Here is a 24,983-nt window from a genome sequence, read left to right on the forward strand (position 1 = left end):
ATAAGGGACACGAGTCAGCCAGTGACGTCATAGGTGAGTCAGAGATAAGGAACATGAGTCAACTAGTGACGTCATGGGTGAGTCAGAGATAAGGAACATGAGTCAACTAGTGACGTCATGGGTGAGTCAGAGATAAGAGAGAAGTCAGCTAGTGACGGCATAAGGCGGTCATGCTGTAATACAGATATGGAAAGATGTTAGCCTAATGATGGCACAGGCAAGTGCGGTCACGGCATAGTACACGAATGGAAGAAAAGGGAAAAAGAGATAGGGGTAACCACGACTGTAACAGAAGCCTTCTTCCAGGCACCAGCACTGTCAAGACGCTCAGCCTTGGCTTGATATTCATCTTGCTGAGCCGTCGCCAGAGTGTTCCAGTAGAGCTTGAATTTGTCCATGGTTCCATTTTTGTTCATCTGTTTGATCCATTGTAGTGCACATAAGTTTCTGCTGACATGTCAGTGAAATATCAACAAATAATGGGTCACTTACCTTTCATTCTTTGTAGAACCTGGCCACATCTTCAAGCACTTCTTCACATCAACTCCAACCGGTGGTCAGCCCACTCTTGAGGGGACCACCTTTGCTCGAGTCTGTGCTCAGAGGAATTGCTGGAGTGGGGATGAATTTGGGGATGCCACTGGGCCTGCCAAAGATATTCACACTATCGTGTAAAGTGGTTAGCACGAACTGATTGATTGAAAAAAAACTTACAGGGGATTCTTGAGGATAACAGGGACATTCTCCTTGTTTGAATTGCCAAGTGGGATGCCAGGAAGAATGGAGCCGTGACGAGGTGGTGAGGAAGGAGGGAGTGCAGGAAGAGGCAGAGCAGGCTCATAGTACTGAATGTCAGAACTGTTCCCAAGGCTGCCAGATGTGCTGTGATGAGGTGGCGAGGAAGGAGGGGGTGCAGGAAGAGGCGGATCAGGCTTGTACTGATTGTCAGAATTGTTGCTGAGGCTGCCAAGAAGGCTGTGATTGCCATTGTGGGAGACATCTGAATCGGATATGTTGATGGGAGAAGACACTATACAAAGAGTTAGACAAGTATAGTGGTGATAGTAATACATGCCTTTGTGACGCTTATCAGCAAGTTCTGAATCAAGGTAGTCATCTGTATGTTCGCATTTTTTACCCTTTGACTTGAAAACTGGCATTCAATTGGGCTTGGCGTCTGAGTGCATGCTGTCATCATCGTCATCGCCCATAGCCTTGTGTTTGGCAGCAGTCTTGTCTGGGTTCTTCCAGCTCCCATCTTGATCAAGGTGGTATTTCTGCCAGTTGGGATAGTCAGTTGTACAAAGTAAGGTCAACTTCCAGCCATCCATGTCGAGCTGTAACAGAGGAAATTCTGTCTCCATGATGCTCCACATCAAGGTTTGGCCAGAAGCGCATAGCCTTGCCCATGTTGGTGGCGCAAGCTTCTTCACCACAAGTTTGGCCCAAGCTGCACAACACCTACAGCAGATAGACTTGAGAGTTGCATTTGTGATGCAAGTACCATCCTCTTCCTCAAGGTATGGAGCAGTGCCTCATTTGATGCATGAGACCGTGGCAGAATTGAGCCATGTGTCATAGTCGGATTGGAGCCAAAACTGTACTTTTGGGTGAGAAGTTTGGGTGGGGCAGGATTGCTGTGAGTCATTTGCTATGACATCGCCAATTGTGAATTTGAACGGGTCCATATCCTTTGGTAATCGAAGAACCTGTACAATATCATGGAATGATTGTCTAGACTAGTTGTCAGTATACTAGATTTAAGAAAGGGTTGCGTACTTAATAGTATTGCGTTCTCCTGTGAGTCTTGCAATTTCACACTGTAACTTGATGCGTTGCGATTTGTATCCAGTGAGCTGTTCCTGAAGGAGCAGGATTCAAATTTCGGAGGGAGTGCTGGCACTTGGCGTGCGCATATACCCACCCTTTATGCGCATATATTCACCCTATGAAGATATTCTGAGCATATGATACAGGCAATATGATACTTACATTCTGTTGTGGGTCATCCTTTGAATGCTGCAAGAAATGATCCAATGAAAGAGATGAAGACAAGAAAGACCCTGGTGAGGCCAGTGAGGGTGGGGATAGTACTGACATGATGGTGGTATGAAGAGACGCTATGAAGTCATAACTACCCACTGGTGTATCTGACATTTCGGCAGTATCCAAATCACTTGAAATCTCCCAAGTATTTGAATTAAGCTCATTTCTCATATTCAAAGTCTTATGGACCTCCCTGATGTCATGCAATTTTTCTTGAAGTTACCATCAGACTCTGACCTCGATGAATATCTTCAGAAAGAGCCCATAAGGTCAGATTAACCTGCAGTAAATTGTGGACTCACACACTTAATTTATTCAGTGAGGACTGGACCAACTGTTGCAGCCACTCCATGTCTGATAGCAGTCCTCATTTGACTCCATCTGACAATGATATACTGGCTCAAGAATACTGGCTCAATAATCCTGCTTGTCAACTTCTTAAGCAGCACATTCTTGCTGAGTCTGACCGGAAGCAACTCGTCACACAAAAGGAGGTGCTACGAGATTGGATTGATGATATGTAAGTACATCATTTGACTGCACTGTCTAGAGATACACTGAATTAGCATTTAAAAGCTTTGATGATATAGCACCTCTCCCGTCTAAGACTCTCCTGAGTGATGACAGCACCACAGAACTGGAATCAGACAATGTTGCACCTCTCCCATCAAAAGCTCTTCTCAGCAGCGATGACAGTGTCATGGAACCAGAATCGGATGAACCAGGACAGCGCACAGTGCCCTCAAAGACTCTCCCAAGCAACGACAGCATCACAGAACCAGAATCGGACAACATCACACCTTGACCATCGAATGTCGCACCTCTACCATCAAAAGCTCTTCCCAGTGGCGACAATAGTGTCACGGAACCAGAATCTGAACCCACTACACCTAAACCTATTGCTCCCAAGCTCAACCAAAAGTGGTTTGCAACACCAAGTCCACCCCCTCCAGGCTCAATCTATTGGAAGTACTTCACACAAGAGGAAGAGGCACATTTTTATGATTGTTCCAGGACAGATGAGTCCTTTCAGGCTGTGCGGGAACTTAAATGTAAACTTGACATGTCTCTCAATGACGAGTTTTAAATAATTGTAATTAAATACATGTTTCGCCTAATATTCATTGTCTTGAGCCTTGTCATCTTCACCAGCACCCTCGTAAGCCACCCCAAATGTCACGATATTGAGTCCTGGCTTCTCAACTAAAAAATATCTGTCCTTGGTCACCCCAGATGGTAGATTGGGTCAGTGGGGCACCATGCCAATGACATCAGTAATGGATTTCGCATCTACGACACAAATATCATCCTCAATGGGTTTGCATGAACTTACAGCGTGAAAGGAGAGCTTGAGAAGGTCACGATCTGGATAGGAATACATCATGACAAGCACCATGGCCTGCCAATGAAAAATCTGTTCTCCATCTTCATCTAAGCCATCTGCAACAGCTAGATGGGTGAAGTAAAGAACTTCAGCGAGGCAAATCTCACCATCCAACATGAGCTATAATATTTCATCAGCTTTGAACAGTTTGTAAGTACTAAAACATACCTTGACATTGCGTGAAATGCAAACCTTCTCAGCAGGTTTCTTGGCTTCTCTCCACACTGTTCTTGCTGTCTGCCCATTTGGTAAGCGCAGACAAGCCCAGCGACAAATTTTCACATCAGCCCCCAGGTACTCCCGAATAGCTCGGGCAGCTCCACCTTGAGGTTGAACATCATACAGATCACATTTGCGGAGAAGACTATACCCATCACCTAAATCAATGGAACCCTGAGGGAGGTCCTGCTTTGGCTCAACAAGGTCAGGCACCATAGCTTTGAGTGCATTGACCTGACACTGCTGCACCCCCTCCCTCAACAGATTTGCATATGGGTTTGATGGTTGTCGAATCTCCTGGCCAAAATTTCCTATTGTGCACTCCATTGTCCATTGTGAGTAACAAATTGGTGGTCCCTTTTGAAGGGTTTCAGTTGTGAGATGCATGACTTGATGGACACACGGACATATGAACTGGAGGCATTCAGCTTGCTGTTGGTAGTATAGTATCTCAAAGTCGAGCTCCCACTGAATGAAGCAGGCATGTGCTGCTTGTAAGTCTTGCATGGAAATTGAGTGCTGGCAAATGAGACAAAAACCGCACACCAGTTGATAATAATTGAGCCAATATTGCTGAGGGACAACATTGTAGAGAAGTGCGGGGCCCAGACCAAAGATGTACATCTGGAATTCCCAGGTTTTATATCCGGTGTTAATCTTTTGAGTGGGGTTGCATGGTTTCCTATCGAATGACCCAGGTAGATGTTGCGCAGCATCTGTGACAGCTTGTCCATGGCCTTGCCACAGGTTGGCATCTCTAAAAACAGCCCATTCCCAGGTAGATGGATGATCAGGAGGAGTGTAGTCTATAGTACCGCGCCACAGAGAGAGTAACAGATCGGCCAGAAGCTGAGTGAGGTGCATGATGTCAGGTGTGAGACATTGGGGGATTCTGAGGGTGTATTGAGGGAGAAGACCTAGCAACATACTAGGTTTTGTGAGACCTGTCTCCACTCGAAGCTTGTGGTATCAAGTTCGGTTGGGGGCAGCAATGAGTTTCGCAAGATTGGCAGGATATTCGGCTGATGCTGCATTAGGCAGGTCATACACACTCATGTCAGGGTGGCTGCAGCCTTGGACTTGGTAGTCATTCAGAATCAAGAGAGCTGGATAGTAATGCGTCCCTATAAAGATGCTTAGAAGATTTATCTCAATCATATACAAACTGTAACATACCTTTATGTCACCCAATGAGACCACAATAAAGTCAGCAACCATTACGACTGCTATGTCCAACCATCCCATCAAAATACACCAGACCTGGACCATCTGCGGTCACATAAATGAGATACAAATGCGAGAGGAATGTCCAGTCTATTTGAGTGTCCCAGATGTTAAGTCCCTCTCATTGCAAAGCAGCGAGATGGTGCATGCCAGGGAATAGGAAGCAATCAACATTTTTGGGTTTGTTGGGGCCGGGTATGAAGCCACCAGGAAGTACATACTTCTTCTTATAGCGGTTGCCTGGTGCATGGTTCATTACAATCCATATATAGATCCAGCAGTCAGACTGCTTGCTCTCATAAAGTTGAGTGCCATCCATCAAGATCATGAGTACAACATCACCCTTGGTTATATCTCCACGTAGGACAGCATGTATGTAATCCATACCCATGACAAAGTCGTCAATCTCATTGAAGACACCTCCATTGGTGCGTAGCTCGTTTAACAAATGCTCTGTCTTGTCAGAGAGATACAACATATGCTGAGTGTGTTCGGGGTTGCACCAAAGAGCTTGAAGCTGCGTGCTGAGGGGGATAGTGATGAATTTCTGTTGAGCTACACAAGTACGGCCTCCACTTGCCCGCAGCTTGATGGGGTCATAACATTCTGTGCCACAGATTGGACAGTTTTCCAGCTCTGCAAAAGGTCCTGTGAAGGCAACACAACTCTCAGGACACATATCATGCTCTATTGATTCCACTCCCATATATTCTGCAATGAGCCTCTCAATGCGGGTGTGACTTGGGACATCAGCGGCACCCTCAAAACAGCATGCAGCAGACTTGCAAATCTGCTCATATGCTTCATTAGCCAAGTGTTCAAGTGCAAAGTATGTTGTGATCACATGTTGAATAGAAGAGTCTTCAATAATAAGTTGTTCTCGAAGGGGAACTCGTAAATGGTGTAAGGCTGCATCATTGAGTTTAGCGCATGGGTCATCCAAGGAAGCATGTTGCAATGCCTGGATGAATGTGATAGCATCCTTCTGCTTGGGAAGGACAGCAAGACATTCAAGTTCATTGATATCAACATTAATGCAAACATGTTGATCTATATTGTGTTTGAGCAGCTCTATGTCATCATCCCAAGCAGGATCAGGGGGAGACGGTGATTGGGAAGGTGCATCATCCCAAGCAGGATCAGGAGGAGATGGTGGTCAGGAATGTGCATGGGGCAAAGGTTCATTTTCTTGATGATTCATGTCTGGTTGTGGCACGGGTGGCTCAGACTGTAGAAAACACTGGTCAGGTCAAGTTTTGTATGCTGGTGTGAAGCTTACCTCGTCTTGGTCTTGATGTGCATTGAAATCATTGTCATCAATATTGAATTCACCAAGTTCATCACCCTCTGGTTGTGCAGCACTGGTACTCCCTGCTGCCTCATTTGTCTCTACACATGCATGCTTGCATTGGCCTGTGCGAGCATTGTCCTCATGGAGAGTGCCTCATTTTACAAGCTCGCGATGAGCTGCTCGACGGCGATCACTGGTAGTAGCAATGGACTGCGTAGTGGGGCTAACAGGACCCGGGTCTCCAAGTGTATGGTGCGCTTCAGAAGTGTTACTGCAAAAAACAATAAGTACGAAAGCCTCTAGTAGTTAGTAGCTTACCTTTGCATTGCTTTGCATGCGAGTTACTTGCAGATGCGCGAGCCAGACGAGACAAAGACAAGCAAAGAGCAAAGATACAAGCAAGTTCGAGCTGATGCGATGCAAAACGAGACGATGCAATGCGTTCAATGTGTGTTTTTCATTATCTGCCTTATCTCATCATATTGACTTCGATACAAACATATACAAATCGGTTTCTGTCGTACCACGCCATAGGCGGTTTCTACTGGGGCTCAATGGTGGGTAACGTAGAGTCAGGATATAGAGCGTACGTTCGCTCAATAGTCTGAAGTGAACTACCTTATCAACCACCGTCTCCAGCGGGAAAGCCGGATACCCTTTCGCTCTTACCCTCAGCACTTGATAGCGATACCAGACCTAAGGACGTATCTATCTCTTCATCTGAAATCTAGTCAGCCTCTCCCACCGCTTCCCCTAGACGCACCCGAATATTTTAAAGCTGATATCCCGGTTGACTCAGAATTTATCAGTATCATTCAAAATGACTGGCCTTACTCCGTCCCTATCGAGATTGAACACACTCATCTAGTCGCAAGTACCTATCTTTCATCCGGATCTCATCCCGATGCACGGATTTAACAAGATGGGCTGTGTGGATATACAGGCAATGACTAGCTTGCACCCTCAAGGCCTCACCATCCGCCCTACCGGAATGTCTGCCTGCTCTAGTGGAGTGGGGAATCACAATGGAGAATTTAACTCACAACCCCAAGGGCAGTCCAGAGATCGAAGAGATGGCGAAGAATGCTGGAAGAGAAATAACACGGTTTTGTGAAACGAAGGTGGGTGGAGAACGAGTGGGAGACTGCGTGGTTTGTCAATCCCCCAGTAAGTGAACGAGTCTTTGGCTACGCTGTGTCAGCCGCTGAGCATTTGCAGAGGCTACAAAGCGTTCGTGGACTAGCACATATACATACATGTATTCGCGAAGAAGAAGCAACACTTATAGATTAGACCAATTTTAGATATAGAATACCCATTGAACGGAGCCTCATACTGTGCTACCATGATCAGCTGAGTGACCCGCTCTCAAACAATCATACTACTAGCTAGCATGCTATGAGCAGCGGCGACAGAATAGACGCGTGTGGATCGTTTCCTGCCTCCGTTGACGCAAGTAACCCTTAGAATTTCGAGGCTGTCGCTGACTGGTGTTGTCCAGAGGACACCATACGACAAATAATTGAACTCCTGTAGAGGGCAACGATAATATTTTACTCGTTGAACCTGGCAGCGGGGCCCCAGGCATCCCGCTTGTAACTAGGGACGATTCAACAACTTGAGCCGATACCATGTCTTGGTACCTTCGAATCCCGTTTACGTTACAGTACTACCAGTTCCCGTGTGCGTGATTCAACTGATTGAGTCTGCATTTATATGAAGCTTACATGCCTATCTGAATAAATTATTTAAGAGCTCATGCTGCAGATAGAATATTCGAATCTTCCAGTGCAATGCAGCCAATCATTCAAACCGACGAACTCTCAAAGGCACACCAATACCGTCCTCTCCAACAACACGCGGGCGAGGCAAAATTCCCCTCGCAATCTCAACCTCAGTATCCGGTCCATCCCGCATCTCAAACACAAAGTTCTTCACTAGAACCGACAATACCGCCTGTATCGTAGTGAGTAACGTCCAAACTGGCTGATTCATCTCAATCACCTTGAATTCCGTGATCGCAAAATCTTTTCCGAGACACGTCCTCGGGCCGTCGACGAATGTCAGCAGATGCCTATGACCTTGAACTTCCTTGGCCTTCCCACTGATCCCGTCTTCAGTCAACCAACGATCAGGCTTGAATTCCTTTGCGTCAGGTCCCCAGATGGCTGAAGAACGATTGGTTGCCCTGATTGAGATCACTAACAATGAACCCTTCGCTATAGATATACTATCTGTCATTTTCCCGGACTCCGTGCACACAGGTTCACTCAAGGGAACAACATCGTCTACGCGTGCCTGTAGATCTATTGTCAAGGTTTCTATTCACATATACACACGCGTACGCACGCAGCGAGTGAACTCGGGTACCGCAGGATGGAGTCGTAGAATTTCATGGACGACCGCGTCCAAGTATGGGAGGCTGGCCTTTAATTGGTCGTATGTCGGATCAGGACCAAATGCAAGCAGCTCCTCCCTGAGTCTGGTCTGGACATCGGGGTGTCGCGATAACTCGATCAGTGCCCACTGATCACCACGTGAATAGCGTACACAGATGATATTGGACAGTAGACTTACCGTAAGACTGGCTACCAGCAAAGAGTCAGCAAATATGATGGAAGTGGACAAGAAATTAACTCACTTGACGTTGTTTCGTAACCCGCGAGAAGCAACACCTTCATCTGCAGGATATCAGCTTGCAAGTCATGGCTATGACACAAAGTCTCCACGGACCTGAGCCAATACTTCATCCTCGGACATATGAAGCTCAGCTTCCTGACCTTCAGCTTTGACTACGATCGTTACGTCAATCAAGGAATCACGATGAATCTCTTGGAGAGCGTACTCAGCAGTCCGATGATAGATTTTTCTTCTTCCGACTCTTTCATACTCACATCCTTCTCCCGGCGACTGCGAATTAACAAGTCATTGGATATTTCACCCATAGTCACGTTAAGTTTCTTCGCCAGCTTCGTCCGCGGAGTAGGTATCTTGGCAATGATAGGAAATACCGACGCAAGCAGGAACAAAAGTCGGTTCACTGCTGAGGCCCGTGAGCTGTTTCCGAACGTATCGAAGACTTCTGTAACGCTGGCGTGCTTTCCGTCGAGTGAGCCAAAATCATGGGAGAAACCCGCGATGCCAATCGTATCCAAACTGCTGTTGCGTGATTTTCGGAGCTTGCACAGCAAATATCCATTCCTTACGAGATATGATTCATCCTTGAAGTCACTTTGATGAGGAGTGCAAGGTTTGTATGTCCAAAGCTACGCACCAGTTTTGAACTTCAATGACAGCATTTCCATCTTTGCTCGATTCTACATCGGTGTCCCATACGTTCTTGACCTTAGAGTTTCGAGATCAGATGTGTCGCATTCCTTACATTGGAAATCCATACCTTATATGCTGAATCATAAAATACCGATGTGAGTTTCCGAATAGCTGCGTTACTGAACGCCGGAGTGAGAGCCTTCCGCTGCCTAATTCGCAAGTAGCTGATCAGTCTCCGGCACGAGAACAAGATCTAGATACTAGATACTACCTTCTGTGACTCTCACCCTGAGACCATAGTACCCCTCTGCCGACCTGTCAAGAAATATCAGATAGACGACATTAAAAGAGGGTATTAACATACCATGTTCTCTATCAGCGCCAGAGAAAGGGGCGTCTGCACATAGGTCCATGATTCTCGGGCATAAAAATGTGCGATGGCTCTTGGGTCAGCTAGCACGATTCTGGTCTGTCCGAGGACCGACGGAATCATGTACACTACTCCATATTCCTGCGTCCAATGTTCATACATTATAGCACTGTCTTTAGATAAGAGGAGGTCTTTCGAAACACCATATATGAAGCTGGTACGAGGTGGACCACGGAGTTGAGTCGTCCTCAATCGCCAGCGAAGTGCCCTCATTACTTGTACGAAAGTCCATAGTGCTGCAAATGAACAAGCGACATTGAACGCGCCAACCGAACGAACAGTTGTCCAGAGGCTTGATGGAGAGCCAGGTATAGCAATAGTAAGCAGGTCCCTCATTGTCGCGATGAATTCGATATTTAATGTATTGGGAGATTTATAGCCACTTCTGCGGTAGCGGCATGACTACGAAGTCCACCGGCTTGCTGTAGGAATTAATACTGTCACGGTAGGCCTGTTAGCTACCCGTGGGCAGTAATTATTTATAGAAGCCGGCTGAGCCTGTATCGGAAATCAAAGTGTCCGACGGGTACCTCAGCTTCAAACTCTGCCCATATTTTAGGTGCAGTAATACTTAGTCTGCAAGACGAAAGACAGATAAATCATATCGAGCGACCGGGGAGTCCATCCATGCTACATAAAACGCGATATATCTGGCTATGTTATATATATAATGTTGCAGATACTCGGCCTTACCAGAGTTAAGATTGTGCCGCGGCGATTCATCGCTACTTAAATCATTACTTACTCGAAGTTCTCGAACAGCTCAATTCTACTAATCAGTCTATTTCCCATGCGATCAACACTCTGGCTGGCGTAAAGAAACGACTTGCGTGGGTTCACAGTGTTTACTGCACTGCGTCGTACCACATTCTCCCATGCATTGATTAATGAAGCTGGAAGTGTGACACAAGTATGTAGGACAGACTTGATACACAAAGGTTCAAAGGCTCGGATTAAATTCAGAGCAAAGCAATTAAACGACTTCAGTGCAGGTTGAGGAAGATGGTCGTAAAGTAGTTGCGTTCAAACGATGAACATGCTTGCTTATCATGTAGGGTTCCTTCCAGCTCTTCGCCTCGACAAGTTGAACCCTTAATGGACCTTGGAACCAACCTGCAAACGCGTTCAGAACAAGCTTTCTTGGTTGATGACCATCCGCAGGATAATAGGCATTTATGTATGGTTTTCGAAATAGAACTGGAGTCATAGCCAGAAAAATAAAAAGAGGTATGACCAAATAAACCTGCGAATAGAATCCACCTTGTGAGTGGTCCGTGAGATGGCACAAGGCATAGGTGGAATTGCGACGCAAGAATTCTTGCCGGGCACTGGCGCTTTCGCCAGACGACAAAATGATTTTGCGGTGGGGGAGTGGAACCGTCCATAGCCTGTCTAAGCGGTGGGGACAACAGATGGACGGGAATGGGCTACAGGTCATTCTCGTAGTCTCCCCCAACGGTGCAATCGCGATACTCTTTCAGCGTATTTGCAACCTCCCGAAGCATTCCTTCCTCTTGTGGCCTGTAAGTGCTAGAAACGAAGATCCAAAATATTGAACTGCTGCCAGATTAGAAGAAGTTCCCCCGTAGATACCACTGTGAGGATGTAAAGTGTGAATTCAAAATAGCGCTGTATTTTTATGTGTAAGTAAATGAACAACAAATTACATAAACAAGGTTAGCCTAATATTTTGCTTGTCCATGACGATGACCATAGAGCCACCCTTGTATTCTACGGACAACGTTTCCCTGAAAATCGTACAAGTCCCCCTGCGAACAGGTCCTCCAACAAGGGAAGAGCTACTCGTGCACTATCCAGCCAAGTTCACATGGCACCAGCTAAAGACTTTCGTGAATTCTGGGTATTTGTATTTTACCGCCAGTATGAACAAGACGCTGACTCTGCAACGTCACTAAAGGGATCTCGGACTGTTAAAGCGTGACAAGGCGCTACAAAAGAGATATGATGCATGGTCTCCAGGGATTGTGAAAGAGCATGGTTCAATGGGTGGGTAACGTAGAGTCAGGATATATAGTTCGCTCAACAGCCTGAAGTGAACTACCTTATCAACCACCGTCTCCAGTGGGGAAAGCCGGATACCCTTTCGCTCTTACCCTCAGCACTTGATAGCGATACCAGACCTAGGGACGTATCCATCTCTTCATCCAAATCTAATCAGCCTCTCCCACCGCTTCCCCCAGACGCACCCGAATATTTTAAAGCTGATATCCCGGTTGACTCAGAATTTATCAGTATCATTCAAAATGACTGGCCTTACTCCGTCCCTATCGAGATTGAACACACGCTCATCTGGTCGCGAGTACCTATCTTTCATCTGGATCTCATCCCAGCGGAAATCGATGCACGGATTCAACAGGATGGACTGTGTGGGTTTACAGGCAACGACGAGCTTCCACCCTCACCATCCACCCTACCGGAATGTCTGCCTGCTCTAGTGGAGTGGGGAATCACAATGGAGAATTTAGTTCGCAGCCCCAAGGGCAATACAGAGATCGAAGAGATGGTGGGGAATGCTGGAAGAGAAATTGATGGTTTTGTGAAACGAAGGTGGGTGGAGAGCGAGTGGGAGACTGCGTGGTTTGTCAATCCCCCAGTGAGTGAACAAGCCTTTGGTTACGCTGTGTCAGACACTGAGCATTTGCAGAGACTACAAAGTGTTCGTGGACTAGCGCACATACATGTATTCGCAAAGAAGAAGCAACACTTATAGATTAGATCAATATTAGACTTAGAATACTCCTAGAGATTTATGATTTGTTGTCTTTGTGAATGAGTTTCATCTTATCCACCACTATCTTCACGATATCGCTCCATTCCGTCATGGCACCAAGTCCTTTGAAAAAAGAACCAAGTCATCTGCAACGGCAAGAAATAAAAATCGGAGCTACATACCAACGTCCCCACATGCAAGGTTTTTTCCGATTGGACCGACAACTTGGTAGCGCACAACGTCCCGGATAACGCGCAAATGTTCTGCCGTGAGCGGATGCTCGTACATGAGTGTATTCATCGCTGGGAATACATAAGTCGGCGTCGTAGGTGCCAACGCGCGAAGGAGAGAGGTCTAAGCAAGAGGTTTGTCATCAAACACGATGTGAATATGGTGAGAAACATACTGCGAGATTGTCGCAGAGTCCATGTGCAATCTTTGAGAGCGTATTTGCCGAGCAGGGAGCGACAAGAACAATGTCAGCCCACCTCCTCAACTCGATATGCAGGATCGGATCTCCAATCTTGTATGACCCCTGTCATGGATATTGAGACGACCAAGCTCTTCTGAAAAGCACGTATATTCACCGACCACTCGTCCTCATCAGTCCACACGCGGGCGCCTGACTTGATGACATCTGCAGGGTCATAAAACGCGAGCGACTCCTTGGTCGCAACCACTTCTACTCTGATATTTTGGTACTACGTTTGCACACAATATGAGCAAGGGCAGGTTTCCAAGACGGGGGACAGACTTGGAGAAGCGCTGAGACGATGAGAGGAGCTTTGATAGATGCTACGCTTCCAGTCGTTATGAGCAATATGTGGTTGTGATTTGGGAGGCGCTCCGTTTGGGCAATAAATTGGCGAGCCGTCATGGTGAACGGTAACGTTTGAGAATTGTTATTATCTAAGTTATTTTTTGCAAGCTATTATTTATTGTTTGCTTATTATATCAGTAGGTGCGTTCGTGTATGTCTTCTATCCTATCAGGAATCGGCTCGAGGGGAACGACGATCAAACTCACTAACCCAATGCTTTGATTGCGAGTACTTAGTACATTGTTGCGTGACAGCGCTACTTGAACTTCGGATATGAGCGAACAAAATATTTAATTTCCCGTCACCAGCCGAATTCAAGTTCATCGCGCGACGCGTATAGCTATACGGTGCCCATATTACAAGTACACATTCCTCTTTTGATTTAAATACAACAGTTCCAGTCGGGAATAAGTGACGGAAAAACAAAGAAAACTTGCTAGTGCAGTGCAACCAATCATTCATACCGACGAACTCTCAAAGGCACTCCAATACCATCCTCTCCAACAACCCGTGGACGGGGAAAAATCCCCCTCGCAATTTCGACTGGAGTATCAAGTCCATCCCGCATTTCAAACACGAAGTTCTTCACCAGAACCGATAAAACCGTCTGTATCGTAGTGAATAACGCTCAAGCTGATTAATTCGTCCCACTCACCTTGAATTCCGTGATCGCAAAATCCTTTCCAAGACACGTCCTTGGGCCGTCGACAAATGTCAGTAGATGCCTATGACCTTGAACTTCCTTTGCCTTCCCACTGATCCCGTCTTCAGTCAGCCAACGATCAGGCTTGAATTCCTTTGCGTCAGGTCCCCAGATGGCCGAAGAGCGATTGATCGCCGCGCCTGATATCGTGATCAATGTCCCTTTCCCTATCGATATGCTGTCCGTCATTTCCCCGGATATCGTGCGTACAGGTTCACTCAAGGGAATAACGTCGTCTGCCGCTGCCTGTAGACCTATTGTGAATATATATTCGTATACAGACATGTATACCCACAAGACGAATGAACTCTCCCACCGGAGGATGGAGTCGTAGAATTTCATGGACAACCGCATCCAAGTACGGGAGACTGGCCTTTAACTGGTCATATGTCGGATCGGCGCCAAACGCAAGCAGTTCCTCTCTGAGGCTGGTTTGGACATCGGGGTGTCGCGATAGCTCGATCAGCGCCCACTGATCATCACATCAATAGTATGCACAGACACTATCGCGCAGTAAGCTTACCGTAAGACTGACTGTCGATGAAAAGTCAGGCAGTGTGATAGCAGTGGACAAGAAAGCGACTCACTGGATATTGTCTCATAACCCGCGACAAGCAAGACCTTCATCTGGAGGATGTCAGCTTGCAAATAATGGCTGTGATACATTGATTCAACGGACCTGAGCCACCACTTCCTCCTTCGACATACGAAGCTCGGCATCCTGGCCTTCTGATTTAACTGATCGCCACGTTAATCAAGAGACCATAATGAATTTCTCAGAAAGCGCACTCAACAATCCGATGATAGACTTCTCCTCCTCTCTCCTGCTCATATTCACAGAGTCCTTCTCCCGGCGGCTGCGAATCAATAGGTCATTAGATATTTCTCCCATGGTTATACTAAGTTTCTTCATCAGATTCCTCCGCTTGGTGGGGATCTTGGTGATGATAGGAAATGCTGATGCGAGCAGGAGAAGAGCTTTGTTCACTGCTGAGGCCTGTTGGTTATTTCCAAAAGTATCAAACACTTCGGTCACGCTGGCGTGCTTTCCATCGAGCGAGCCAAAATCATGAGAGAAACCAGCAATGCCAACTGTATCCAGACTGGTAGTGCGTCAGTTGGAGGCATCAATGACAAGATATCTTCGTGTACGATATATGACTCATCCTTTAAGTCATTTCGATTAGGAATGATACTTGACAAGCCAGAAAAGCTACGCACCAATTCTGAACTTCGATGACGGCGTCGCCATCTTTGCTCGATTCTATAGCAGTATCCCATGCACCTTTGGCCTGTAAAGTATCAAGTTCAGAGGTGCCGCATTTCCCACATCGCAAATCCTTACTTTGTATGCTGAATCATAAAACACTGATGTGAGTTTTCGAATCGCTGCATTACTGAAACCTGGCGTGAGGGCCTTCCGCTGCCTAATTCGCATGTAGTAGATAAGTCGCTAGCGCGAGGACAAGAGCTGAACAGTACCTCTTGTGGTCTTCACCCTGAGACCATAATAGCCCTCGGCCCATCTGACAAGAGATGTCAGACGGACAAGGTAAGATGATGATATCAACATACTGATGCCTCCAGAAGTGTCAATGAAAGGGGCGTCTGCACATATGTCCATGTCTCTCGGGCGTAGAAATGTGCTATAGCTCTCGGGTCGCACAGCACAATTCTAGTCTGTCCGAGGACACTCGGAATCATATACGCCACCCCATATTCTGTCGCCCAGCGTTCGTACATTTCACCACTATCTTGGGATGAGGCGAGGTCGTGCGAAACGCCATATATGAAGCTGGTGCGGGGGGGACCCCGCAGTTGAGTTGTCTTCAATCGCCAGCGAAGCGCCCTTAAGACTTTGCCGAAAGCCCATAATGCAGCAAGTGAACAAGCGACATTGAACGGGCCAACCCCGCGTACGGTTGTCCAGAGACTTAATGGAGAGGGTAAAGGGATGGTAGATACCTTCATTGTTGCTATTTGATCCAAAGTGGGATCTATTGAGAGATTTATAGCGCCTACGCTCGTTAACTGTTTCGGTTTATTTACTGTGCTCAACAACATATATAAGCACGTATAACCGCCGGCATGTTGTCCATCCCGTCATGCTGTGTTGTTTTCTCTTCATGGCTCTTTCCGTCCACTGCGTCATGCTGTGTTATTGCATGTTCTTGACAATGCCAATTTCAAACTCAGCGTGTGCTCCCGCTAAAGGGGTGTGTGGCTGAAATTAGTGATGTTCCGGCCCAGCTTCAAGTCCCAGGCCAGCCAAAGCCAGGCCTGATTGGGCCAGGCCAAGCCCAGGCCCAGGTGATGGCCTGACCAGGGCTTTGGCCTAGGCTTCAGTTTTGCAAAGCCTAAGCCACTGGCCCAAGCTGCGGCTTAGAATTATGTAAGTACTGCGCAGGAGCCTCATTGTCGACTCTATTTTTGTCATTTTCTTGCTTCTCTTTAGTTCTCGCTTCCTAGTCCATCATACTGTAGGGTATGTCAGAATGACATGGTGAGTTGCCATTGTTGTCTTCTTTCAGAGCTCTTGCTAATACTCACCCCAGTGACAGAAAAACAGACATCACCTGCCATATCATATTGCACTGTTTTCAGCAATCTATGCACCTCTCAAATCCTACTTTGTGCTGCAGCTTCATGAGCTTGATGGATTCTTGAACAAGTTTCAGTCATTTATAAATGGTATGTGTGTGTATTTTATCTGTGTAGCTGCCTGCAATGACTGGCATGACTAGTGCAGTTCTTACTGATGGCAAAGACAAGCCACATGTTGTGCATCCCATATGCAAAATCAAACCCACTGCTGCCCTCCTTCAACACTTGGAGAAAGTGGCTCTTCCCTCCCAAACAAAAGCTATCAATGATTTCTGTGCAGCTGAGGCCGCCAAGCATGCTTCAGAGGTTTCTCAGCCTGCTGCACTCACACTGCCTGTACCAGCCACACAATTAGCACCTCCCCCATCCAACAAATGTGTGCATCCTGATGATGCCCTTGATAATGCCCTCGATGATGATGAATCTGGTGATATGGAGCATGAGAATGCTTGTGTCAACCCTAAGTGTGCTAGAAGGAAGCACAAATCCCCAGAGAAGTCCCCAGAGTTAGTTGATGAAGATGGGGTTCTTGTTGATGTTGATGTCTCTATTGCAGACCCAGGGTCATCTCAGGAAGGCAAAACTGCTGACATTGACAACTTCTTTGGTGCAGCATTCAAACACACTGGTGCCAATGGCAAAGTGAAGAAGCACAGAAAGTGCAATATTTGCTTGTAAGTTTGCCTTTGCACTGTCATAGTACCTACTCACTCAATCATTTGTAGGAAAAAATGTATTCTCATCAATGAAGCCACTACCCTTTGTCATCATGCTGAGGCACATTTTGGCAGCAAGTATTGGAAGTGGGCAAGTGAACATTCATTTGAGTCCATGTTACCTGGTGACATCAAGGCTTGCAAGGAGAATGCTGTGCAGCAACAAATCAATGCTCATCTCACTGAATGCAAGCTTGATGAATGAGTCATACCATACTCCAATAAGTTGTTTAAGCAAGCTGCCATTGAATGGCTTGTAGCCACTGATCAAGCACACCTGCTCCCCTCTATTAAACATCATGACTGACATCTCTTTTTCTAGCCCATTCAAGCACTTGAACACCCCAAGTTCAAAGAGATGGTTGACATTGCTTCTTGTGCAACCAATGGAGTCAAGATTCTGGGTAGGAAGGCAACTTGTGCCAAAATCATGAGGATGTTCAAAAACCACCTTACAAGGCTCAGGAACATGCTGAATGTGAGTAATGTTTTGTCCATTGACTGTACTTTGTATAATTAGGCTTTGTGTAGAGCACTGCCATCAAGGGCAATGTCAATGTCACCTGTGACACGTGGCAGTACACATAAGGTCAGTTTGGTTTACTCCTTCAGACTATATCACACTCATATCTTACTATAGCTTGGGCCTGTAATGTGTGACAATGCTGCAAACAACAGGATGGCAATGGAAGAATTTGCACAGCTTTATGAGGTTAAACACCACAAGGTGTTTCCCTGGACTGAGTGCAAAATCAAGTAAGTCCTGTCATTGTCAACTTACTACTGTGACACTAACTCTTTTATATAGCTGCCTGGCTCATGTCATTAATCTAGCCACACAAACCTTGATTGCCACATACAGCAAAGCACTGCATTACAATCTGCATGACCTGAAAGGTCATGAACCAACCACTCAGGATGAGATTGGTCTTATTCAGAGTATTTGTGTCAAGGTACGCTTGTTGGCATCATAATGCACTAAAGTATTAATGTCCTGTAGGAATGGTCATCTGCAAAATGAAAGGAGATGTACAGGAGTGTACAGATCAAAGCAGGAGTGTCCCAGCCGACCCAACTATTAATTGACATGAAAGTTCAGTGGTTGTCAATGTATATCATGCTTAATTGTGCCAAGGCAAACAAGGAGGTACATATTTTGTATTGTTGCACTTTTTATTTGTTGAAACTTACTATCACTATAGCATGGTGACACTTTTGTTTACAAGATAGGTCATCAAGAGTGCAATTTGGCCAAACACATGAAGATCGACTTTCTTCAACTCTCAATGGCTGAATGGACATGCACTGGCCAATTTGTGGATCTCCTTTCAGTATGTCAATTTCTAATTTGCCTATGCTTGTTTCTAATCTTAATCTTTCAGTATGCTGATGTGGTACAGCAAGCATTCTCATCAGAATGCAGCTCAACACTGCATCTTACAATTCTGGCACTTGAAACACCCTACAAGGCCTGGTCCTCATGTGCTGAAAGGTTGAAATATTTGAGGTTTGCTACATCACTCCAAGCAGTAGGCTGCAAAGGTAGACAAATATTATGAGAAGACAACAAAGTCCCCTGCATATATAATGGCAATTTGTGAGACATTGTTTATTTAATGTTGGATAATTGGTCTGATTTTTACAAATGCAGTACTTGATCCAGTGGGGAAAATGGTGTATTTCAAGTGGCACTGGCCAGAAGATTTACATGACAAAGTGCTTACAACTGCAGAGAAAGTGGTGTGTCAACCAAATTTCAATTTCATGCATAGGTCTGATTCTGCTGCCAGTTCAAAGCTTGTTATCTTGAGTTGAATGAAGAAGGTACATTGTCATCATTGTCACAGCCTGCACCAAGAAAGGTAAAGTGGGTGGCCTCAAGTCTCTCATCTGAGAAGTCCTCAGTGATTCAGAGGACAACCTGTCTGTGAACCCAACTCTTGCTTCTATTGGCGATCCATTGCAGCCATGGAGGGCTGAGTTTATGAGTTATATTGAGACTATTGAGGCTGCTCTACCAGCTGGCATGACCACCATTCAATGGTAGGAGGTATGTGTGTGCCTTATACTACTTAAAATATTCATGCTAATGATTTCATTTAAGATCAATGCACTGAGATATCCAGTGTGGGCTTCACTCACATGAGATTACCTATCTATCATGTCATCATCCATCTCCAGCAAGTATGCATTTTCACAAGGTGGCATCACTGTCACTAAATGGTAGAACAGGCTCAAAGGAGATATTGTTGAAGCTCCCCAAATTGTCAAGTATTCAATATAACATGACCTTCTCTTCTGAGAGCCTGGACCATCATCCCTCATGGAGTTAGAGGAACTTGATGATGCTGAATTGGAAGCTGGGAGTGACTTGAAGACTGCAGGTGATGATGGTGATGATGAGGATAGTTGGGATATCATGCTTGATGATGTGGAAGACAATGCTGATGATGAAGCTGATGATGAGGTGTCTGACTTTGAGATGGACTAGGTCTGCTCCATGTTGCTTGTTCTGTAATTCTATTGCACTACAATATATAATGTCACACTGATTGCAAAAGAGCTGCAGCTTTGTTTGGCTCAAGCTGTGGCTTTTGGCCAGCTTGGGCTCATGGTCTTGGCTTGAAATCTGGTGAGCCAGAGCCCCCTCAGGCCAAGCCTAAGCCAGGGCTTTGGGCCAAAACCAGGTCTGGAACATCACTAGCTGAAATGGTGGTTACAGCCATTTGCAGAACACTAGGCCAAAAGTTTTTCACTACATGCACAGTGGTGTAGAGAATGAGATTCCTCCAGGCATAGATCATGCATATTTTGACTCCTGACAATTGGTATAGTGCATGACTCACTGTCTATGGCTTTCCTGTGAAACATGCCAGAGGTGCGACACTTTCCTGCACTATGTGACACATTCATGTGCACATGGTTAGCATGCCCTTCCTGCACTCAATCACCTTTTGTCACACAGCATCCTGGAGCCTTCATCCATTGTCCAATCAGTCTCCTAGTGAGTCCGTTCTCATTTATTCTTGCTATCAGACTATTTTTGGTATCATATGATATTTTATTCCATCATGGACCCTGTCCTTATCTCACTTACATACATACAATGCTCCCTATTTGCTTCTGAGCCCTGGGAGTGCAGCTAGGCACAGCTTACCTGTTGCCTAGAAGTTTTCATAAAAACAACCACTATCATGTCAGTTAGCATCTCATAGTCAGAATCCATCATTGTGAGTTAGCATCTATCAGAGTTGTTGCCCTAGTCCTCAGCAACAGTCTATTATCACCAGTCTCCACTCAGCAGTCTTAGTTCAAACCTTCATGACATCTTTCAGTTCTTATATGTTCATGCACTCCTTGCACATTATTCCCACGCTTTGCACACCTACACACTCCCATATTCCCTCACATGCTTACAGTGCACTTCACCAGAGCTGACCTAGCATCACTTCATGGATCCTTGCTTTCCTTGCTTCCCCTAAGGGTTGAACATATCGCTTGGTGCACTTTGACCAACACATTTAGAGAGTCAGTGGCCTTCCTCTCACCCCAGAGGTAGAGCCATCTTTCTTTCTTCTGCTCTACAAGCCAGCAGAGTTGTTGAACCTTCAGTGGTATTTTAACTTCTACTCTTTGATCAAATATGTAGGGTATGTAGGGATCTGCATGGGTCCTGGGTATGGGTATCCCTTGGGTATGGGTAAGGGTACCACTAAGTCATACCCGTACCTGTACCCAAGGCTGGGGTTTTCACCAAAATACAAACTTTAAACTTAAATTATAATGGTACCATCCATTGAACTTGCCATCTGTCAAAACTAAATTGTGATATATCAATATGAATCTAATACATCACTACACTGCATGCAAATTTTCGCTTGCAACTTCATACATCACCCACCATGTCACAATCCAACTTTTTCACTGTGACAGCCAAATGAGTCAGTAAGATGACAGGCAAAGCAAAGGCTACTTTTAAAGAGAAGACAATATGGACCTCATTGAAGAAATGTAAACCTAAAGCAAGTGGAGAAACCATCAATACTCAGCTGAAGAAGGCAAAAATGAACCAACCTGCTGATACCACTCCCCCTGCAGTGTTGCTGCCATCAACATCACCAATATCAGTAACATCTGTTACATCAACCCTCCCTCCAACTGACAAAAGTTGTCATGCAGTCATTTGCATGGAGGAGGAGGAGGAAGCCTTGTATGCAGACAGCGCTGATGCTGGCCTGAGAGAGAGTGATGAGGAATCACAAAGTGGGGAGAAAGAACAAAATCCACAAGATGAACTATGTAAGTACATTAATAAATCTGTAAATCAACATTAATCTAATGTAACATCATTAGAACATCTCATGCAAGAGTGGGTCTCACTGGTCTATGCCTTCTTTCATCCAACACCAAACATTGCCAAAATCAAAGGACAGCAGGCATATGAATTCAAATGTCAGGTAAAAGGATGTAAGGTCAAAGTCCAACATTTCCTGGATAAGGGTGATGCCCATTCCACTGGAAACATGTGAAAACATGTTTGATCATGTTGGAGAGAGGATGTTTTGCAAGCTGCTGACCAGGCCAAAGATGCTAATGAAGTTCACAAAAACATTGTCAGCAGCTTCCATGTAATGGGTTAATCATGGCCTTGTTTGAATGCAAGGGCAAAGGAAAGGTGACTTACTCTCATCATCAGCACACATGAGCTGAGACAAAGTATATGGACCTTGATTGTATCAAGGGTATGTTCTGACTCAATTGATAGGGCTGAACTTGTCTGTTGGGTCTCCAAAAGCCTGCAGCCATTCGAAATCATTGAAGACAAAGGGTTTCAGTCACTCATGAAAACAGGACAGCCAGAATACTACATACCATCTCCTTCTACTGTTGCTAGGGATGTTTGAATGGTTTTTGCATGGACATGTGTGTGGATAGCTAGGATGATCAAGGTAAGTCTTCCCTGAAGTCAAACATATAAAATCATATGCCCATACCAGGGATACCCAGGAAAAGTGAATTTCACTACTGACAGCTAGACATCACCCAACCACAGAGCATTTGTCACAGTTTCAGTCCACCTCAAACTCAATAGCAAGCCACTAACATTGCCATTAGATATTGTTGAGGTCACAAAGGTGCATAGTCACGTACAATATATTTATGAACCATCCAGCTAATTGAATCCCAGTTGCACACAGGAGAGGAACTTGCACAAATGTTTGCAGACATTCTGGAGGAGTATGGGATATCAGAGAAAGTTAGTCAATTGTTGGTTTGAGGACTGTCACTCACTGGCAGGACACACATTTAGATACTCAACATCACATGCAATAATGCCTTAAATAACACAGTGATGGTTGAAAAGCTGGCTAAGATGCTTCCATCATTTCCTGGAGCCCCAAATTATACTCAATGTTTCTTGCATATGGTTAACCTTAGTCGCTAAGTTGTTGATAAGAGAATTTGACATGATGAAGAAAGATGCCAATCAGGTGTTTGAGGAGGACTCAGAATTTGAGCCAGAGGATGATTTCAATGATGAGGTGAGTGCTGAAACTGAAGATGTGATCCCTGAAGAATATGAGGGTACTGGAGATGACTGATAATGATGAGGGATGGGTGGATGAAGTAAGTTTGCTGCTAGAGCAGGAGAGGAATGAGGTGCAGTGAGAGATTTGTCCCATAAAGTTAGTATTAGTGAAAGTGAGAGAAAACAGGCAATGTGCACCTTTGCAACTGACATTCCAGAATCTAGCTGTGCAAGCTTGCTTACAAACTCATTCACTCAACTACTGTACTCCTCCCCACATGGCATAAAGCACTGCATGCATCTGGCCAGTCCATTACCAATATGCCACAGGATGTCACTACCTGGTGGAATTTGACCTTTGACATGTTGAAATATGTGCTGGACCATTGGGATGCAATTGATGTTGTAATGCAAAGCCAAGGCTTAGATTTGCACAAGTTTGAACTCACCGACATCAAATGGGAGATAGCACAGCAGCTTTGTGATGTGCTAAAGGTATTTGTTTAGGTTTACATATATTTATAATTACATATCAACTAAGGTTAACATTATAGATTCTCAAAGATGCAAGTACAGTGGCTCAAAAAAGTGTCTCAATGTTTGTGGCTTTTCATGTAATTGCTTCATTATGACCCAGGGTGTGAGAATATGACTAAGCCATAGGGAGGTGTGGGAAAGCTCTGCTTCTAAGCATTATGTTTGATCCCTATAGTGTGGGAAGATTATGTCATCAAGTGAAGATATGGTCAATTTAATTTGGTGACTCATTGAGACACTTTTTTGACTTTTGTTTTGACCAACACAATCTCTATAATTCTACTACTTGGTGTTTCCTCCTGTTGCTCTAATTAGTTCTACCACTCTTCTATGCATACTATCTATCAATTTGAGGTATTCCTCATCAATAATCTTGCCCCACTCTGCTGCAACTCTCTCCCACAGTTGAAATAACCCCTATTGAGGATCTTGATAGACTGCAAGTGATATCTTGAGTAATTACCAGGGCTGTTCAATAGGGTTGAGGTCTAAGGACTGGACTTGCCATGATAGAACACTGATACCATAGTTTTCAAACCATTTTATGGTCAACTTGACGTATGCTTAGGGTCATTGTCTTGTTAGAAGGTAATGTCTTCTTCATTAATCCTTGATTCTTGCATGCTTCTGAGCAGCTACTTTTCCAAAATTGAAATATGCTGCTCTGTATTCATCCTCCCTCCACCTCACAGAGAATTCCTACTCCATTCCACCTCATGCAACACCATACCATCAAGTTTCCTACTTTATATATTTTAGTGTTTTCTTTCTTCTAGTAGTTCTTCTGCCTTTCATCACATATATTCCTAGCTATCTGACCCCATCCTATTGATTTTTGTCTCATCTGACCAGGTAGCCCTATTCCAGTCCTCAACAGTCCAATATTGAGGCTTTAAAGCAAAGGCTAGTCTCCTCCTCTATAGGCTGAAGACAGGAAAGGCTTTTTCTGCCTGTTTATAGCTTTAAGGTTGGCTGCCTTATGAGTATTCCTGACTATTTAAGTGGAGAGAGTGGTGTAGATGATGTAATTAATGAATTTGGTGGCTTGAGTAGCATTGGCAGCCTTCCTAGTTGGAATATTATGAACAAGAGATTTTTTGTTATATGGTATAAGCTTGAAAGGACAATTTAGTTTGATATTTTCTTATCTGGAATGACTTTTTTGTGATCCTAATGATAGTAACCCTGCTCAGACCAGTTTTAGTAACAATCTGCCTGGTATACTAATTAGAAGAACTGAGGATAATAATAGGGGCTATTTCAACTGTGGGAGAGAGTTGCAGCAGAGTGGGGCAAGATTATTGATGAGGAATACCTCAAATTGATAGATAGTATGCATAGAAGAGTGGTAGAACTAATTAGAGCAACAGGAGGAAACACCAAGTAGTAGAATTATAGAGATTGTGTTGGTCAAAACAAAAGTCAAAAAAGTGTCTCAATGAGTCACCAAATTAAATTGACCATATCTTCACTTGATG

General features: G+C 45.0%; 11 protein-coding genes across 11 annotated transcripts; 5 read left to right on the forward strand and 6 right to left on the reverse strand.

Annotated features, from left to right (window-relative positions):
- Window positions 1-227: 227 nt before the first annotated feature.
- BJ212DRAFT_1479515 (uncharacterized protein) lies at window positions 228-2,100 on the reverse strand (the record flags this gene model as incomplete). Its single annotated transcript, XM_041339892.1, has 6 exons — window positions 228-447; window positions 493-511; window positions 567-664; window positions 715-1,030; window positions 1,925-1,946; window positions 1,993-2,100. The coding sequence occupies 6 exons, from the start codon at window positions 2,098-2,100 to the stop codon at window positions 228-230; spliced, it is 783 nt and encodes a 260-aa protein (XP_041194377.1).
- Window positions 2,101-2,396: 296 nt separating this feature from the next.
- On the forward strand, window positions 2,397-2,851 carry BJ212DRAFT_1479516 (uncharacterized protein; the record flags this gene model as incomplete). Its single annotated transcript, XM_041339893.1, has 2 exons — window positions 2,397-2,566; window positions 2,623-2,851. 2 exons carry the CDS (start codon window positions 2,397-2,399, stop codon window positions 2,849-2,851), a joined length of 399 nt encoding a protein of 132 aa, XP_041194378.1.
- A 441-nt stretch (window positions 2,852-3,292) lies between these two features.
- Window positions 3,293-4,513, reverse strand: BJ212DRAFT_1479517 (uncharacterized protein; the record flags this gene model as incomplete). Its single annotated transcript, XM_041339894.1, has 2 exons — window positions 3,293-3,550; window positions 3,599-4,513. 2 exons carry the CDS (start codon window positions 4,511-4,513, stop codon window positions 3,293-3,295), a joined length of 1,173 nt encoding a protein of 390 aa, XP_041194379.1.
- A 3,369-nt stretch (window positions 4,514-7,882) lies between these two features.
- BJ212DRAFT_96875 (cytochrome P450) lies at window positions 7,883-9,152 on the reverse strand. Its single transcript, XM_041344475.1, has 7 exons — window positions 9,059-9,152; window positions 8,898-8,944; window positions 8,806-8,845; window positions 8,742-8,752; window positions 8,514-8,690; window positions 8,169-8,462; window positions 7,883-8,120 (listed from the first exon to the last, which is right to left on the reverse strand). The coding sequence occupies exons 2-7, from the start codon at window positions 8,922-8,924 to the stop codon at window positions 7,968-7,970; spliced, it is 702 nt and encodes a 233-aa protein (XP_041194380.1). The 5' UTR covers window positions 8,925-8,944; window positions 9,059-9,152; the 3' UTR covers window positions 7,883-7,967.
- On the forward strand, window positions 8,778-9,515 carry BJ212DRAFT_96938 (uncharacterized protein). Its single transcript, XM_041344476.1, has one exon. It carries the CDS (start codon window positions 8,925-8,927, stop codon window positions 9,399-9,401), a length of 477 nt encoding a protein of 158 aa, XP_041194381.1. The 5' UTR covers window positions 8,778-8,924; the 3' UTR covers window positions 9,402-9,515.
- Window positions 9,249-9,950, reverse strand: BJ212DRAFT_1346050 (uncharacterized protein). The gene is made up of 5 exons (XM_041335328.1): window positions 9,799-9,950; window positions 9,706-9,749; window positions 9,439-9,643; window positions 9,371-9,385; window positions 9,249-9,320 (listed from the first exon to the last, which is right to left on the reverse strand). The coding sequence occupies exons 1-3, from the start codon at window positions 9,925-9,927 to the stop codon at window positions 9,511-9,513; spliced, it is 306 nt and encodes a 101-aa protein (XP_041194382.1). The 5' UTR covers window positions 9,928-9,950; the 3' UTR covers window positions 9,249-9,320; window positions 9,371-9,385; window positions 9,439-9,510.
- A 1,620-nt stretch (window positions 9,951-11,570) lies between these two features.
- Window positions 11,571-12,595, forward strand: BJ212DRAFT_1268819 (uncharacterized protein; the record flags this gene model as incomplete). The annotated part of the gene is made up of 4 exons (XM_041330754.1): window positions 11,571-11,725; window positions 11,783-11,871; window positions 11,919-12,478; window positions 12,530-12,595. The coding sequence occupies 4 exons, from the start codon at window positions 11,571-11,573 to the stop codon at window positions 12,593-12,595; spliced, it is 870 nt and encodes a 289-aa protein (XP_041194383.1).
- A 37-nt stretch (window positions 12,596-12,632) lies between these two features.
- Window positions 12,633-13,472, reverse strand: BJ212DRAFT_1269085 (flavoprotein; the record flags this gene model as incomplete). Its single annotated transcript, XM_041330787.1, has 5 exons — window positions 12,633-12,718; window positions 12,778-12,949; window positions 13,002-13,130; window positions 13,183-13,296; window positions 13,350-13,472. 5 exons carry the CDS (start codon window positions 13,470-13,472, stop codon window positions 12,633-12,635), a joined length of 624 nt encoding a protein of 207 aa, XP_041194384.1.
- Window positions 13,473-13,712: 240 nt separating this feature from the next.
- Window positions 13,713-16,089, reverse strand: BJ212DRAFT_1497071 (cytochrome P450; the record flags this gene model as incomplete). Its single annotated transcript, XM_041341543.1, has 12 exons — window positions 13,713-14,022; window positions 14,071-14,364; window positions 14,414-14,590; window positions 14,642-14,652; window positions 14,706-14,745; window positions 14,798-14,856; window positions 14,908-15,221; window positions 15,271-15,285; window positions 15,340-15,410; window positions 15,464-15,545; window positions 15,601-15,644; window positions 15,694-16,089. The coding sequence occupies 12 exons, from the start codon at window positions 16,087-16,089 to the stop codon at window positions 13,870-13,872; spliced, it is 1,656 nt and encodes a 551-aa protein (XP_041194385.1). The 3' UTR covers window positions 13,713-13,869.
- A 756-nt stretch (window positions 16,090-16,845) lies between these two features.
- Window positions 16,846-17,643, forward strand: BJ212DRAFT_1479522 (uncharacterized protein; the record flags this gene model as incomplete). Its single annotated transcript, XM_041339895.1, has 2 exons — window positions 16,846-17,396; window positions 17,448-17,643. 2 exons carry the CDS (start codon window positions 16,846-16,848, stop codon window positions 17,641-17,643), a joined length of 747 nt encoding a protein of 248 aa, XP_041194386.1.
- A 351-nt stretch (window positions 17,644-17,994) lies between these two features.
- On the forward strand, window positions 17,995-19,929 carry BJ212DRAFT_1479523 (uncharacterized protein; the record flags this gene model as incomplete). Its single annotated transcript, XM_041339896.1, has 7 exons — window positions 17,995-18,027; window positions 18,079-18,194; window positions 18,247-18,391; window positions 18,463-18,585; window positions 18,641-18,769; window positions 18,821-18,967; window positions 19,744-19,929. The coding sequence occupies 7 exons, from the start codon at window positions 17,995-17,997 to the stop codon at window positions 19,927-19,929; spliced, it is 879 nt and encodes a 292-aa protein (XP_041194387.1).
- Window positions 19,930-24,983: the final 5,054 nt, after the last annotated feature.

The sequence above is a fragment of the Suillus subaureus genome (genome assembly GCF_016647635.1).
Source record: "Suillus subaureus strain MN1 chromosome Unknown BJ212scaffold_11, whole genome shotgun sequence".
Taxonomy (NCBI): Eukaryota; Fungi; Basidiomycota; class Agaricomycetes; order Boletales; family Suillaceae; genus Suillus; species Suillus subaureus.

What these genes read in the sequence shown, in the direction of transcription:
- BJ212DRAFT_96875 (XM_041344475.1), bottom strand. Translation starts at nt 8,924, where the DNA reads ATGTCCGAGGATGAAGTATTGGCTCAG. An exon ending in AGGATGAAGTATTGGCTCAG is followed by an intron (nt 8,846 to 8,897) that starts GTCCGTGGAGAC and finishes GATATCCTGCAG; the next exon opens with ATGAAGGTGTTGCTTCTCGC. An exon ending in TTGCGATCACGGAATTCAAG is followed by an intron (nt 8,121 to 8,168) that starts GTGATTGAGATG and finishes ACTACGATACAG; the next exon opens with GCGGTATTGTCGGTTCTAGT.
- BJ212DRAFT_1346050 (XM_041335328.1), bottom strand. Translation starts at nt 9,927, where the DNA reads ATGATTCCGTCGGTCCTCGGACAGACCAGAATCGTGCTAGCTGACCCA. An exon ending in TGGCGCTGATAGAGAACATG is followed by an intron (nt 9,750 to 9,798) that starts GTATGTTAATAC and finishes ATTTCTTGACAG; the next exon opens with GTCGGCAGAGGGGTACTATG. An exon ending in CAGGGTGAGAGTCACAGAAG is followed by an intron (nt 9,644 to 9,705) that starts GTAGTATCTAGT and finishes CTTGCGAATTAG; the next exon opens with GCAGCGGAAGGCTCTCACTC.
- BJ212DRAFT_96938 (XM_041344476.1), top strand. Translation starts at nt 8,925, where the DNA reads ATGAAGCTCAGCTTCCTGACCTTCAGCTTTGACTACGATCGTTACGTC.